Source organism: Artibeus jamaicensis, unplaced genomic scaffold, assembly GCF_021234435.1.
Source record: "Artibeus jamaicensis isolate MK-2021 breed Jamaican fruit bat unplaced genomic scaffold, CSHL_Jam_final contig_887, whole genome shotgun sequence".
In the NCBI taxonomy this organism is placed as follows: Eukaryota; Metazoa; Chordata; class Mammalia; order Chiroptera; family Phyllostomidae; genus Artibeus; species Artibeus jamaicensis.
This window is the reverse complement of record NW_026522003.1, coordinates 1,226,159-1,240,776: the sequence shown is the minus strand read 5'-3', so window position 1 is coordinate 1,240,776 and position 14,618 is coordinate 1,226,159. Positions and strand designations below refer to the sequence as shown.

Sequence of the window (14,618 nt, the reverse complement as noted above, 5' to 3'; positions counted from 1 at the left end):
GGTAGCGGGTGCTGCGAGGCGCCGCCAGGCTGCACATGCACGCCGATGCATTCGGACCTGGACGCCGACATGGACACGGACACAGAAACCACAGCACTCTGCCCCTCCAGCAGCCACCAGGCCTCCCCGCCAGGGACGCCTACACCAGGTGAGGCTGAGCCGGGCAGGTTTCGGGTGGAACCGTGGAGGTGGGAGCTGAAGCTTTGGTGGGGAAGTCGGAACTAGGGGTTAAAGGAGCTTGAACCCAAACAGCAAGAGGGGAAGAGCAAGTGGGAAAGTGGGGAAGCCTCCCACTCACACTAGGAATGGGGCTGGACCTGGGGGAGGGGGCAAAGCTGCTTAAACGCCCCTCCCCCTCACCCCCAGGGCTGAGCTGGGGAAATTGGTGCTTGGCCCCCCTGGGTCAGTCTCATTCCCAAGAGGCTGGGATGGGCAGGAGGGAAGGGAGAAAGGGAAGGGGCAGCCCACAAGCCTGGGAATCACGGGTGAGGGGCTTCCCCGGGAGACCTGTTATGAGGGTTTCTTCTGGCTCCCTGGAGGCTTTGGCTGCTGGCCAAGTATTGACCGTGGGCTATTTCCAGCCTCTCTCCATCCCCCTTTGTTATGTCTGTCCATCCTCCTCCCAGTTATCCTGACCCCGTGCACTGTCATTCTCTCCCACTCTCGCTCTCTCCCTCGCCGCCACACTCCCCCTACCCCACCACGAAGGTAATATTCTCTCCAACTCACTGGGACGGCCAGGGATGCAGGACTCGCCCATGGCAGCCACACGCTGGGGGGATGCTCACCCACCGGGCCACGGGAAGAGGCAGCCAGCTCATGCACACACCCAAATCACACAACTCAAAGAACAAAGGCCCTTCCCTGGGAACAGGCTCCCCACAAAGTTTTTGACTACCACTGCCCACCCCCCAGAACATGGGCAGCAGTTTCAGCTTCTCATCCCTGAGCCGGCCAGTGAGGGGGTGCCAGTGCAGGAAGTAGTAGGGGCAGAGCCTCTTGGCTGAAGAAGGAGCAGCCTTGGGGCTAGAGGCCTAGTCTGGGGGTGTGCCTATGTGTCAGTGTGAAGTACGAGTGGGTGTGCAAGGCTGCATGCAGGTGCCTCCCCTGCGTGTTTTGAGTAGGTTGTGGCTGGAACCACTTTGGGCACGCCATCAGGTCAGCTCCTCAGTGCCCTCCCTACCAGTTCAGCCTCCTAGGGGAGGGTTCAGTGTTAGAGGTCAGGCCAAAGATTCTAAGCTCCTCCTGGGTCATGGTCATCAACTGGGCCTCTGAAGCTGGAGCAGCCAGGACTGAACCTTCTGCAGATGGCCAGGCAAATCCTGCTCATAGCTTCTTTCTCTTTGCCCCCCAGAAGCAAATGCCACACTGCTGAAGAAGCAAGATAAACTGCTGGCAGAGCTGGACCGGAGCGAGCCACCGTCTGCCCCAGGGGTCCCCAGACGAAGAGGCAGTATGCCTGTCCCCTACAAGCACCAGCTGCGGCGGGCCCAAGCTGTAGATGAACTTGACTGGCCACCTCAAGCCTCGTCCTCTGGCTCCTCTGACTCCTTGGGCTCAGGGGAGGCAGCCCTTACCCAAAAGGATGGCATCTTCAAGGTCATGCTGGTGGGGGAAAGCGGCGTTGGCAAGAGCACCCTAGCAGGCACTTTTGGAGGTCTCCAGGGAGACAGTGCTCCTGAGCCAGAGAACCCAGGTATTTGGGGGAGCCCTGCATGGGTGGAGGGTGCCTCTGGGGACCTAGTCAGGGATGGAAGAGCTCCAGGCATGAGCAGCCCCTGGAGGCCTAAATCTAAGAAAAGTTTCCACTGTGCTTTCTTGTGACAACCTCCCTGCAGGAGGGTCCCTGGTTCTGGGATCTGAGGTGTCCCTGGTCACTGGGTCTCACCAGTGTTGGGAACCTCCTAATGGGCTCTGTTCCTTGTCCTTATTTCCCAACAGAGGACACCTACGAGAGACGAATCACGGTGGATAAAGAGGAAGTAACTTTAGTTGTTTATGACATCTGGGAACAGGTGAGAACTAAGATGTGGCTGCAAGCGGGTGATGAACTCCGGGAGAGCTGGGGAAGGGCAAAGCCTGGCTCAAGGCCAGGGGACTGCAGGAGCTGGTTTCAACATGTGTTATCATCTCAGAGGGCAAAGGCCCATGCCAGGGTGCAACTGAAAGCCACTGTCCTTCTAGGATCTTTGGACCCAGGGGAAATTTAGGATCTGGATTTGGCAAACCCTAAATCCAGGTTTTAGCTGCAAGCCAGGCTAAACCCCCTGAAATTGACCCTGCCCATACATTTTTTTTCAGCCTAGAAGAGTCTGGCTGGACAGGACAAGGGCTCAGGACTCTGGAATATCAGGGAAAGGGAAAAAAAAGTGAGGATTTGTGAACATTTGGACATAAATGGTTACTATGAGAGACCAGATTACATATACTTAAATAGCATACAGTGTGTATGAGAAAGTAGGAAGGGCTACCCTAGTCTAGGATACTATATCTCCAAATCTCCGGAGTGGGGCTCAGGTTATTAACTTGTCCCTCCTCCACAAACACGCCCTGGGTATGGAGATTCTACCATTAAGCAGCTCTGCTGTTTTAAGCAGGTGGCTTCTCCCTCATATCCTGATTCCTCATCTTTGAGCTGTAGGCGCTGGACAGCTTCTCCCATGCCTCTGGCCTGATAGTCCATGACTCTCTGCCCATCTGCAGGGGGATGCAGGAGGGTGGCTGAGGGACCACTGCCTTCAGACCGGGGATGCCTTTCTCATCGTCTTCTCAGTCACTGACCGACGAAGCTTCTCCAAAGTTCCAGAGACCCTACTTCGACTCCGGGCTGGGAGGCCCCACCACGACATTCCTGTCATCCTGGTTGGAAACAAGAGTGACCTGGCTCGCTCCAGGGAGGTCTCACTGGAGGGTGGGTATCAGAGCCTCATTGTACTTGCAGTCTCAACAGGTCTTCCCAGGTCTACTCTTTTCCATGAGGCCTTCTTACCCTCGGGTGCACAAACTTCACTGCATTTCGCCCCGGTGTGAGCGCAGTCTACCAATGCCCATCCTAGGAGCCTGAGAATCCCTTCTTTTCACTCCCCTTCACCTCTTCTCCAAAGTCCCTTTCTCCCTCCCCTCTCCCTACAGCATCCCTGTCTGCCCTCTTAAGTTGCCCAACCCATTCCCACACCCCAGTCTGCCCCAGGCCCAGTGCAGTCAGGCGGGCAGGCCCCTGAACCTGACCCTTCCCGCAGAGGGCCGCCACCTGGCAGGAACACTGAGCTGCAAGCACATCGAGACATCCGCCGCGCTGCACCACAACACACGCGAGCTCTTCGAGGGCGCAGTCCGCCAGATCCGGCTGCGGCGCGGCCGGAGTCGCGCAGGGCTCCAGCGGCAGGAGTGGGGCAGCCCCGAGGGCACCGCGCCACCTGCGCGCCGCGAGAGCCTCACCAAGAAGGCCAAGCGCTTCCTCGCCAACCTGGTGCCCCGCAATGCCAAGTTCTTCAAGCAGCGCTCCAGGTCGTGTCACGACCTCTCCGTGCTCTGAGCCGCTGTCGCCATGGTCACCGCGGTCGCCATGGTGACCACTCACTCTGCTTGACCCCTCGCCTAGCCCCGCCCCGTCCTGCCCCTGTCCAGCTTCCTTTGTGAAGACGGGCTAGGAAACCAAAAGCTCCCAGAACGCCCAGGTTTGACCACCGGGTTGGGGGGGCGCCTTTGGGTACATCCCCCCTCCTCCCCCACCCCCAGCCCGGGCGCTTGGGTGGCAGGACTCGGACTCAGGGGGGCGCACCACGGTGGGCGGGCGGGCGGGCGGGGCAGTTCCAGCGGGCAGGAAGGAAAATCGTTTTGTAAGATATTTTGTTTTTTATTCGCGCTTGACCACCTCTCCTGCAAAGAGATCCTAAAGCCGAGAACTGGAAAAGTGCTTTGTAGACTCCTTTACAGGGTTTTCCTCCTTTGTACTCTGCACTAATATGCTTCACCTTTAAGAGATTCTTAAAGGTAAATACTCGGAGACTCTTCTTGGAGACTTCTCCTAAAACGTTCTGGCTCTTACCTGCTGCACTTGTTCACGTGCCTTTAAGAAGTTAAAGGCAAGGGTCTGGAAGTACTAGTTGTGATAATTATTTCTCTAGTTTATCACTACACCATGGCACTTCCCCTTTAAGGCTATTAAAGGTGAGGTGTGGACAGTCTTTTGCCTTCAGGTGCCTGCGTGAGGAGCTGAGCGGGTGGTATCCCCCCTTTGGCCAGGGCCCAGGAGGTACCAGCAAGGGGCCACCCTTCCCTTTTCAATAAAGAGTTTTTCTACTGCCGCTGTTCTCTTTGACTCTCTGTTCTCAAAACCCTCACAGAAGGGATGGCTGTAGGACACTGTTACAGATGAGAAAACTCAGGCCCAGAGGAGCAAGGAACCTAAAACTCTAGGGAGACTTCAGAACTGACTTAGGCCTGGTACAGTCTGGGGTAGGTGTCCACACGTCACCTTAGAGATAATCAGGTCTAACTTCTGCCTTTGTTGACGAGAAAACAGGCCTGAAGAGGAGCTAGGAGTAATTTACCTGCCAGAAGTAATTTAGTAACAGTGATAGTCATACCAAGTCACCATCTCCTTACCCTAACATCTACCACAAGGAGTAGGCTGGGGCTACCTTTAGCTCCCAGAGCTACATTCAGCTATGACCTGGACTGGTTCAAGGTGAGGCCACATCCACCAGAGAGGCCACCAGCTGGGGCATGGTGGGGTCAGCCTGCTCCTCTTGCTGACAGGGCCCCACTGCTCCAGCTGTCACCTGCAAACCCCGGGTGAGAACTGAAGCTGTCAGTGCCTTTCCTGGTGACGCCCACGCCTGCTGCTGCCTGAGCCACGAGTTTGAACAAAAGGAACAGAGGCAGCAGCTCCCCTCACACTCAAACATGTACTGCAGTTACCTGAGCACCCAAGGCCTAGGCCTCCACCTCACCCTTCTCAGGTTCCCAGAACTTGATGGAAAGAAGGATGAGATGTCCTCTGTGTCCTTATAGCTGAGGAGGAGCCAAGTGAGAGCAGCCCAGCATGAGATAATATGACAGTGACACTATCCTTAGTACTTTGTTCACTTTATCTATTATCTATTAATTCTTTAATGACTATATAGGGTGTTACTGCCTTTTTTACTGTGGAAGAAAGAGCGTGAGTGACTTGTCTTGAGAGGTCCATAAGCAAACAGAGCTGGGATTCCACTCACGTCTGCTTGATAAGTAATGGTGATTTTACCCACCTTTTCATCTGAGGTTCCCCTTCCAGTGAGAATGGGCAGGGGGAGAGGAAGAGGGACAGTAGAAGAAACATAGGTGACACAGTGAGCAGGGCCATGGGCAGTGGCCGTGGTGAAGGGCCAGAGAAATGCATAGCTGTAGTAGGGTAAGCCAGCCGTAATCTCTGGGGACCGTGAACAGAGATGGTTCACATTTTCAAGTGCAGGAGAACACACTGGGTCCGTTAAAAGACCAGATGGTTCTGCAGTTAAGTTGAAACCTCGACATGAAGAGGAGTTTAATGAGAAAGTTTGGTTTGAAGCCCTACTTCAGAGGAGGTAGGCCCAACTCTGTAAGCAGTGAGTCACTGAAGGTCTTTATGTGTGAAAATGACATGATCATGGTGATTCTTTGGGATGAGGAGGCTGGGAGAGCTGTGCATGGATTGGAGCAACAGAGGCAAGGGTAGGGCCAATCACAGTATTACACATGAAGGGCAATGAAGGACCACCCCGGGAGAGATGGCAGTAGGAAAGTAGAGGCGGCATGGCTTTGAGAGTCAGAGTAGATGGGACTTGGCAATTAAGTGGGTGGGTATAAGGAGGGAGGAGTCACAGTTTGCAGGAAGATGTGAAGGAATTAGGGTTAGTGGGCAGAGAGTAGATGGTAAAGGGTTCCTTTTGGAGACTGAGTATGAAATGTTAGGACAACCATAAGGAGAGTTTCAGCAGTTCCCTGTATCTGGATATGGCTGGATCTGAAGTTCAGAAGAAGTTGGGGCGAGAGTCACAGATATAAGAATAATTGCTATAAAGATAGAAGTAGGAGAGCCAGAGGGAAGGAGGAGGTGCTAGGCTGGCTTTAAGAATGTTTGACCTGTGCAGTCGCGCAGGGCCCTGTGCTTACTTTAATGCTCTGCTGTTGCTGTCCTGAAACTTCAAACTAGGAGCTCTGTGTCTTTATTTTATACAAGGACCCACAGATCATACATACCAAGGGAGAGGGTGCAATGCAGGCTGGGATTCCTGGCTTCAAACCACAGATGGGCTTCAGGGGTCTATGATTCTTGTGAAAGGGCACAGTCTGATCTGTTTGTGTATTCATGCATTTGCCTGAGAAAAGGTTCGCAAATCTCGGATATCCAGAGGGCCGGTGACCCAACAAATTATACACCAGGTTGGTGCTGATGGCTGCTGGGAAGGGGAGCTGGGTGAAGGTGGGCGAAGCACCCTGGGTGGGTGAAGGACAGGTGTGAGAGACTTAGCTCTCATTGTACAATGCTTCCCTACCTTTTTAACTATAGCATATATTACCTGTTCCAAAATTAAATAAAATAATTAAAAATAGCCCTGGCTGGTGTGGCTCAGTGGGTTGAGGGCTAGCCTGCAAACCAAGGGGTCCCCGGTTCAATTCCTGGTCAGGGCACATGCGCACATGCCTGGGTTATGGATCAGGTCAGGTCCCTGGTGGGGGGTGCACAAGCGACAACCACACGTTGATGTTTCTCTCCCTCTCTTTAAGAAAAATAAAAAATAAAAAAATAAAAAAAAAAAATAAATAAAGCAAAACCTTGGTGTTTCAGAGAAAGAAGAGGGACTAAGTAGAGTCACGGGGAGAGGCGGGAGGATAAGGGGGAAATGAAGCCGCCACAGAGGCAGTGGGAGAACCAGGAGTGAGCGTGGAGAGGGCTGCTGCCAAGGGAGGAGGGCCTTTCTGGAGGAAGAGCACCGTCAATGGTGGAAAATGGCAAGAGGGGAGAATGAGAACAAGAAGGCCTAGTGCCTTTCATGTGGCAGAAGTCTGAAGATGATTGTGGCAGGACCTCCCCATGAGGGAGCCACGCACACGCACCACAGGCCTCCCTTCCCCCAAGCCAGCCAGACCTATCAGCCGACCCATCTGTGTGTTCCTTCCAAACGCCTACAGGGAAGAGCTCAGAACAGAAGGAAGCTGAAGTCACGCTCATGCCAGACTTGGGAGAGGTGGGGTCCTCTCTGAAGCCGGGCCATTTTCCTCCCTCCCTCTGATCAAGGCAAAGACAGCCTGGCTGCAGATCTGGACTGGTGTGAGAGGTGGCTAAGGCCCCCGGGGACCTGCCCCGCCGTGCCAGGCGAGGTTTCCTCTGCCCCGGCGCTCTTCTTAACCACTGAGATTTTGTCTTGGGGTCTGTGCTCTTACCAGCCCAACCCCTGTCCATCCCTGCTACCCCATCCCCCTGGCTCATTAAGGCCTTCTGACTGGCTGAGAACATAGCCTCTGCCCTGCCCTGAGGGTTCAGAGGTGAGGCCAGTCCTGTGAATTGGAAAGGATTCCTCGACCCTGGGCCAATGCTTGCAGTTACGTCACAAGGCCCTGCTGCATGCAACAGTCTCTGCAGAGCCTGGAGCAGGGGCCGTTGTCTTCTGAAATGTGGTCACAGTCATGCAAGGAAACTTCGCAAATCTTCTGGGTTAAAGTCTTTCTTCCAGAAGGTCTACTCATACGTACATCTTTTGTTAATTTAACATAGTTCACATACACATCTGTTTGAGTAATTTTTTCCTGGATATTGTCATCTTTCATCTACAAATGCTTGTTACACTCAAGTATTGCGATACAATCACCACGGTGCTGAGCCCTGTGAGGGAAACAAACACAGGTAAGACTCCATCCCTGCCCTCGAGTACCTTCCGAGTGCCCTGGAAGAGATGGAACGAGGTGGTGACAGCCCTACTGTGGCCGAGACAGCAGCAAACGACACCGTATTCGAGCAAACTGGGGGTAACATTATGTGCTCTAAAATTTGTCTAAGAATGGAAGAAACAAAATTCACAACACACATTTTAGAAACTGGGGCTTGAAGAATGAATGTGCGCTGTGGATGGGGGTGGGGAGGAAAACAACTCCCTGGGGAGAAACTACACCAGCAAACGCACAGGAAGAGTGGTGGGCCGCCTGCCCCACGGTACAGAGAGCAGCAGCATTTTGGTGGGTGGTGGGGTCAAGTTGTCAAGCGCCCAAAAACCAGACAGGAGCATCCTGCTTCTTAGTCCTTTATGAAGAACCTTGGTGGCTCTCTGATGCACATATGTTTAAGATCCCGCCTCATGCCCTGGCTGGTATAGCCCAGTGGATTCAGTCAGGGCTGCAAACCAAAGAGTCGCTGGTTCGATTCCCAGTCAGGGCACATGCCTGGGTTGCGGGTCAGCTCCTCACTGTGTGGCATGTGAGAGGCAACCACACATTGATGTTTCTCTCCCTCTCTTTCTCCCTCCCTTCCCCTCTCTCTAAAAATAAATAAATTAATCAAACCTTTAAAAAAAAAATCCCATCTCATCTATTTGAATCTTGATGCCATGTCTGCATAGCTCAGTGGCCTTGTAAACTCAAGATGTAAAGACAAATTCAGTGGGGCTTTGCAGGCATTTGAGGGGCACCCAGCCCATTACTTCCTAGAAGGTCCAGGGAGAACAGCCACTCTGAACCTCTGCCTTTCTGAACCTCGGCTCTCCCAGCTATATAGTGAAGATGGCACCTACCCTGTAGGATAGTCATGAGGACTGAATAAAAATGCCAATGTCTTCGTGATTTGTCAAGTATTGTACAAACGAGCAGTGGAAGTGGTGTTTGTTGCCACCTGTGTCCTGCTCCTTCATTCAGGCACTCGGGCAGCTTGTTAACTTCTCAAAGCACAGCAGCATTCTGGAAATACAGATTTAAGTTGCTGTCTGCAGGGTCACACATAGCTCCCACAGGACTCACAGGTGACCTTTAAGCAGAGAATCTGTGATGATTTAAAATACTCTCAAAGAGCCCTGGCCGGTGTGGTTCAGTGGATTGAGCACAGGCCTGCAAACCAAAGGGTTGCTGATGCAATTCTCAGTCAGGGCGCATGCCTAGGTTGCGGGCCAGGTCTCCAGCTGGGGGCATGTGAGGGGCAACCACGCATTGAAGTTTCTCTTCCTCTATTTCTCCCTCCCTCCCCCTGTCTCTAAAAATAAATACAATCTTTAATTAAAAAAAGAAAAAGAATTGTGGGGCAGGGTAGGAGGGACACCAAGCAAAGGGCTCTAACAGTGAATTCCAGAAAAAGTGACGGGCATTAGATACCCTGAAGGCCACTGGGGGGCTCACCCTGATTTTTCAAAGACGTCTACTGTAATCTGATAGAGTTCCAGGCATAAAACAAGATCAGACAATGGGGTTTGTTTTCCTGGAAGCTAGGCTGGTTGTATGTGACCTTGTGAGCCTGGGGCTTTTTGCACAGGAACAATTAAGGTTTTTTTCCATCATAGTCCCACTCTTCTCCCCCCAGAAATCTTGAGCATTCTCTGAAGCTGGGGCGGAGAACGAGGCCAGGGAGGAAGTCCAGCACGCAGGCACCCAGAGGAGCGGGAACAGTGGTGGCAGTCGTAACGAAAGCCAACAAGGTCCAAGCCATCTACAGGGATTGTTTCATTTAATCCTCACACCCCCGAGATAGGTACTATTATTACCTTTTTCTTTTTTTCTTTTGGCCAATGAGGAATCTGAGTTAGAAAAATGGAGTAATACCCAAGTTCACTCAGCAGATTTGAAACAAAAGATAGATCTGAACCATGCAGTGTAGCTCTACAGTGTGACCAGCTGGCTATGGAATGGTGGTCCCTCGGCTTGGCTGGACCTAGGAAATGGGAGAAGGAAGCTAATCCTCAGCACCGCTCATTCCAGCCGATAGGCACCATGATGCCTGCAAGCTGATGGACGCTCCCATTCTTTCTGGAACATTGGCAAGTGTTTGACAAACAGGTCATTTCCAAGGTCATTTTTCCCCCTCTGCAACCCAGCACTGACTGGCTCCTTTCCAATCCCCAGGCACCTCGTTCATATCTGTCCATTGCCCTCAAAAATAACTGCTAATGGCTCTCCAGTAACTCCAGCCAACTCCTTAAGGGCTCTTGCAAGCAGATCATCTGGGACAGCTAACAGAACTCAGCCAACTTTTCAAAGGTGATCTTTGATCGTGTTTCTCTTGTACATCAATGTTTCTCTCCCTCTTTCTCCTTCCTGTCCCCTCTCTCTAAAAATAAATAAATAAAATCTTTAAAAAATAATAAGTGATCTTTGATGAGCCCTTTTTTTGTCTCCACCTCCCCACATAATCTAAGTTGGCTGGTCTGCTTCACCTCACACATTGCTTTCTAAACCAAGAGCAGAGCAAATCAGTTCTGGACACAGAGTATAAAAGTTGGGAGAGAGGAGGAGGATATTTGAAAGCCAGAAGATTCAGACACTCAGCTTCTCCGACCAGAATTCCTTTCCTGAATCCAGCTCATGACTATTGACTTCACCTGGTTGCCATGGAAACATCAGTCTCTGGTGATGGCAAGCAGTATTTCAGACAGACAGCATCACAGGCTACCATGGAAACACTAAAAAGAGTAAAGCTGCCTCTTCTCTCGAAGGAGTGAGGAAGGAATAGATAAAGCTGCCAGGCAAGGCAGGCTACAAGGGACAGCCTTTGGAACTGGCTCCAACTTGAACAGAGAGGAAATTAATTCCACAGACATGTAATATGTGCAAAGCAAAGCAATAATGAAGAGGACACATCTATCCCTGGCCTCATTCAGCCGTAACTATCAATTCACAGAGTTCACAAAGAACTGTAAATAACGGCATAAGAAGACCTATAACAGGACAAAGAATACTGAAAAGGGAATTCAGTTCCAACTGGGAAAATTTCAGAGTCTTAAAGGGCTAGATTTTGACCATCAGAAGAGGGGCAGGAAGAGAGAACAAAATGAGCAGACGTGGAAGTGGAAAATCTCAGGATTTACTGCGAAGTGTGGGTGTAGACACAGAAAAGCAACCCTTCACCAGGACTTCAAGGCTTTGGCTTCCACAGTGGTGCTAAGAGGCAGTTAAGATTTGGATCAAGGCATCGGAAGCTATACGGCCTGGATTGGAATCCTAAATTTGCTAACTTTGTAATGTGGGTCCAGTTAGTTCATCTCTTTGGGTATCAGTTTCCTCAATTACAAAGTAAAAATAATAAAAGAATCTACCTCAGAGGGTCACTGGCGGGTGAAATGATTCAATACATATAAAGTGATTAACCCCAAACAAATCCTGTATAAATGTTAACAATTACCACTGGGCTGCCTCACTCTTTGGAGCCAGGATCGAATCCTCTAACTGTCCAAGTATGACTTCCTGAACTCCAGTGTCAAGAACACAGCAGTTTAAAGAGAAGGAAGGAGCCCTGGCCGTGTAGCTGAGTTGGTTAGAGCATTGTCCCTGATAAGCCAAGGTTGTGACACTCCCAGTCAGGGCACATACAAGAAGCAACTAACGAATGCATAGAATGTCGAACAACAAATCAGTGTTTTTCTTCTCTCTCTCTTTATCCCTTCTCTCCCTCTAGAATCAATAAATTAAAATAAAATAAAGTAAAAACAATTTAAAGAAAAGGGAGTGAATGCCACAGCCTTCGAGAAGACAGAAGCATAGGCTATAAACCCATAGTCAGGTGAAAGTCTTGTTATGAATTGAGAACTAGTGCAAAAATTCCAGCCGTGCTGGGAAAGGATGCGGGTCACAGCCTCACTTCTGCCAGGACCCTGGCCACTCTAGCGAGGCAGGAGAGGATGAGGAAGATATCTTTCACTGTAGGCTGGGCCCAGAGGCTGTTTCTTGCCCCCTTCTCTCCACTCCAACCACCCCCAATAGAGGGCTGACTAAGCACTGAGTCATACACAGTGACACTGGCTGTCACCCACTAGGCAAAGTCACCTTACATAGGTTAAGATTAGAGAAGCTGTCTTTCTTCACTTTCACCATTGTCTCTGTCCGAGCAGGAGGATGCATGAGGCAAGACCAAGTTAGGCAAGGAAGAACTGAGGCAAAAGGAGCCCAAGTGCAGGAAGCCCAAAGTAGGTAGAAATGGGAACATAAAGAAACCAAGCAGAGATGGGGGCCCATCTGAGGAGGGCAGGGAGCCAAGACCTGTGGCTACATATAGTATGGAGGAGTTCAAGACCGCCATGAGGAGGCCTGGTCCATAGCCTCCATAGCCTGGGATGACTAACAAAAATGGTCTAACTGTGCTTCTCAGGATGCATTAGCAGTCGGATCAATACATACAGGGGGACTGGGCCACAGCCAGCTGCTTCTACCTAAAAATAATGCATCCTCCTTCCCTTCCCCAAGGTCCAGAGAACAAACTAGGATAGGGAAAGGGTGGGAGTAGCAGCAAAAGAAACAGCAGAAGCAAGACTGCAGCAGCCTTGAAGAATCAAGAGTTAGTCCTCGGTCCTAGTGGTCTTTTAAGTCACAAACAGGCTTTGCGTACTTAAATACTTCAGTGTTAAAAGCAACTCCAGAAGTTAACATCACCAAAAAACATCACTGCTTTAGAAGTCTGAGAGCTGACAAATTAAAACCTAACAGCAATTATCCATATTTTTAGCAAGACAATAAAGTCTTAATATTCTGTTGCCATAGAGACCAGTAAAGAATGAAGGAGCCCTACAGAGCCCTGCCCCTGACCTCCACCTCTTGGCTGGTTCTTAGCTGGTGAGCCAGGCTCTGAGGTCCCCTGTTACAAGCCTTACAAAGCAGGCAGGGAGGAAGCTGTGCCTCTCCTCTGGTAGGGCCTCCCTGGACTACTCAGCTCCCTGGAATTCACTGGTCCCAGGCAGACCTACATATGGAAAGCAAGAGTTGAGATGACTGGGAGAAGACTTTAAGGCCAGAAGAGTCCCGATGTATGATGCCAAATCCATTTGGATATTGGACTGTGATTTCTGTTACAAACAGGGCTACAGGCGGTATGGAGGCCAATGGTAAGAATCGTGAGCTTGGGAGGCTTCTCTGGCATCTAAGCTCCTCAAGATCATAAAACACCCCTAAAGGAAGGTGCAGAATGTGCTATTGTCACACTGCCACCTGGTGGAAAGACAAGATCTGTCCTTAGGCACAGAGACAAAGCTTGGAAGTCCGTTGGGTAAGCAGGTAGGTCTGCAGAGTCAAGACGACAGATGGAAGAGACCTGGGGGCGCAGAGTGTAATGCAGATATACAGGCGTACGCATGCCTTTTGTCCTCCTTCCTACAGAAGGTTACAGGCTGATGGCTCCTTCTGTTTGACAAGATAGCCACAACCCTGAGACACAATGGTGAAGGTCAGAGTGAAGCGATTTGGCCATACTGGGCACCTGGTTACCAGGGCTGCTCTTTAACTCTGGCAAAGTGGATACTGTCACCATCAATGACCCCTTCATTGACCTCAGCTACAGTCTACATGTATTTCAGTATGAATCTACTCATGGAAAGTTCAAAGGCACAGTCAAGGCTGAGAATGGTACATCATCAGTGGAAAGTCTGCATCTTCCAGGAGCGAGATCCCACCATCAGATGGTATGATGCCACTGATGAATATGTTGTGGAGTCCACTGGTGTCTTCACTACCTTGGAGAAAGATGCAGCCAAGAGGGTCACCATCTCTGGCCCTTTGGCAGGTGCCCCCACGTTTGTGATGGGTATGAACTGTGGCAAGTATGAAAACTCCCTCAAAACTGTCATCGATTCTTCCCATGCCAACTGCATGGCCCCCCTTAGCCAATGTCATCCATGACAATTTTGGCATCGTAGAGAAACTCATAACCACAGTCCATTCCATCGTCACCCAGAAGACCACAAATGGCACCTTTGGGAAGCTGCATCGTGATGACTGAGGGGCAGCCCAGAACATCATCCTTGATTCTACTGGTGCCATCAAGGCTGTGGGCAAGGTCACCCCAAGCTGAATGGGAAGCCCATTGGCATAGCTGTGTCCCCACTCTCCATGTGTTTGTTCTAGATCTGACTTGCCACCTGGAGGAAGCTACCAAGTATGATGACATCAAGAAGGTAGTGAAACAGTCATCAAAGGGCCCCTCAAGGGCATTCTGAGCTATACTGAAGACCAAGTTGTCTCCTGTGACTTTAACACTGACACCCACTCCTCCACCTTTGGTGCTGGGCCTGACATTGCCCTCAGTGAACACTATGTCAAGTTCATTTCCTGGTGTGACAATAAATTTGGCTACCTCCAAAGAGTAAGGGCCCCCTGGACCACCAGTCCCAGCACAAGGAAGAGATGCGCTCAGCTGCTGGGGAGTCCTCGCCCCAAACCCATCTTCCAACACACTAAGACTCTCCTGACCTCATGTCCAGCCCAGACCTGCTGAAGGGGAGGGGCTTAGAGAGCCCTACCTTGTCATGCATCATCATTAAAATAAAGAAAACACAAAGCCATCACAGATATTTTATATCCCTAGAACCATTCATGGTTTTGGCTCATTAGAAGTTAACATCAGGGCCCTGGCTGGTATAGCTCAGTGGATTGAGCGCGGGCCTGCGAACCAGACAATCGTGGTTCGATTCCCAGTC

At 50.9% G+C, this 14,618-nt stretch overlaps 1 protein-coding gene across 1 annotated transcript; it reads left to right on the top strand.

Moving 5' to 3' along the window:
* On the top strand, nucleotides 1-4,299 carry REM2 (RRAD and GEM like GTPase 2). The gene is made up of 5 exons (XM_037129407.2): nucleotides 1-148; nucleotides 1,355-1,696; nucleotides 1,942-2,015; nucleotides 2,704-2,911; nucleotides 3,240-4,299. Exons 1-5 carry the CDS (start codon nucleotides 46-48, stop codon nucleotides 3,533-3,535), a joined length of 1,023 nt encoding a protein of 340 aa, XP_036985302.1. The 5' UTR covers nucleotides 1-45; the 3' UTR covers nucleotides 3,536-4,299.
* The last annotated feature ends 10,319 nt before the right edge of the window (nucleotides 4,300-14,618 follow it).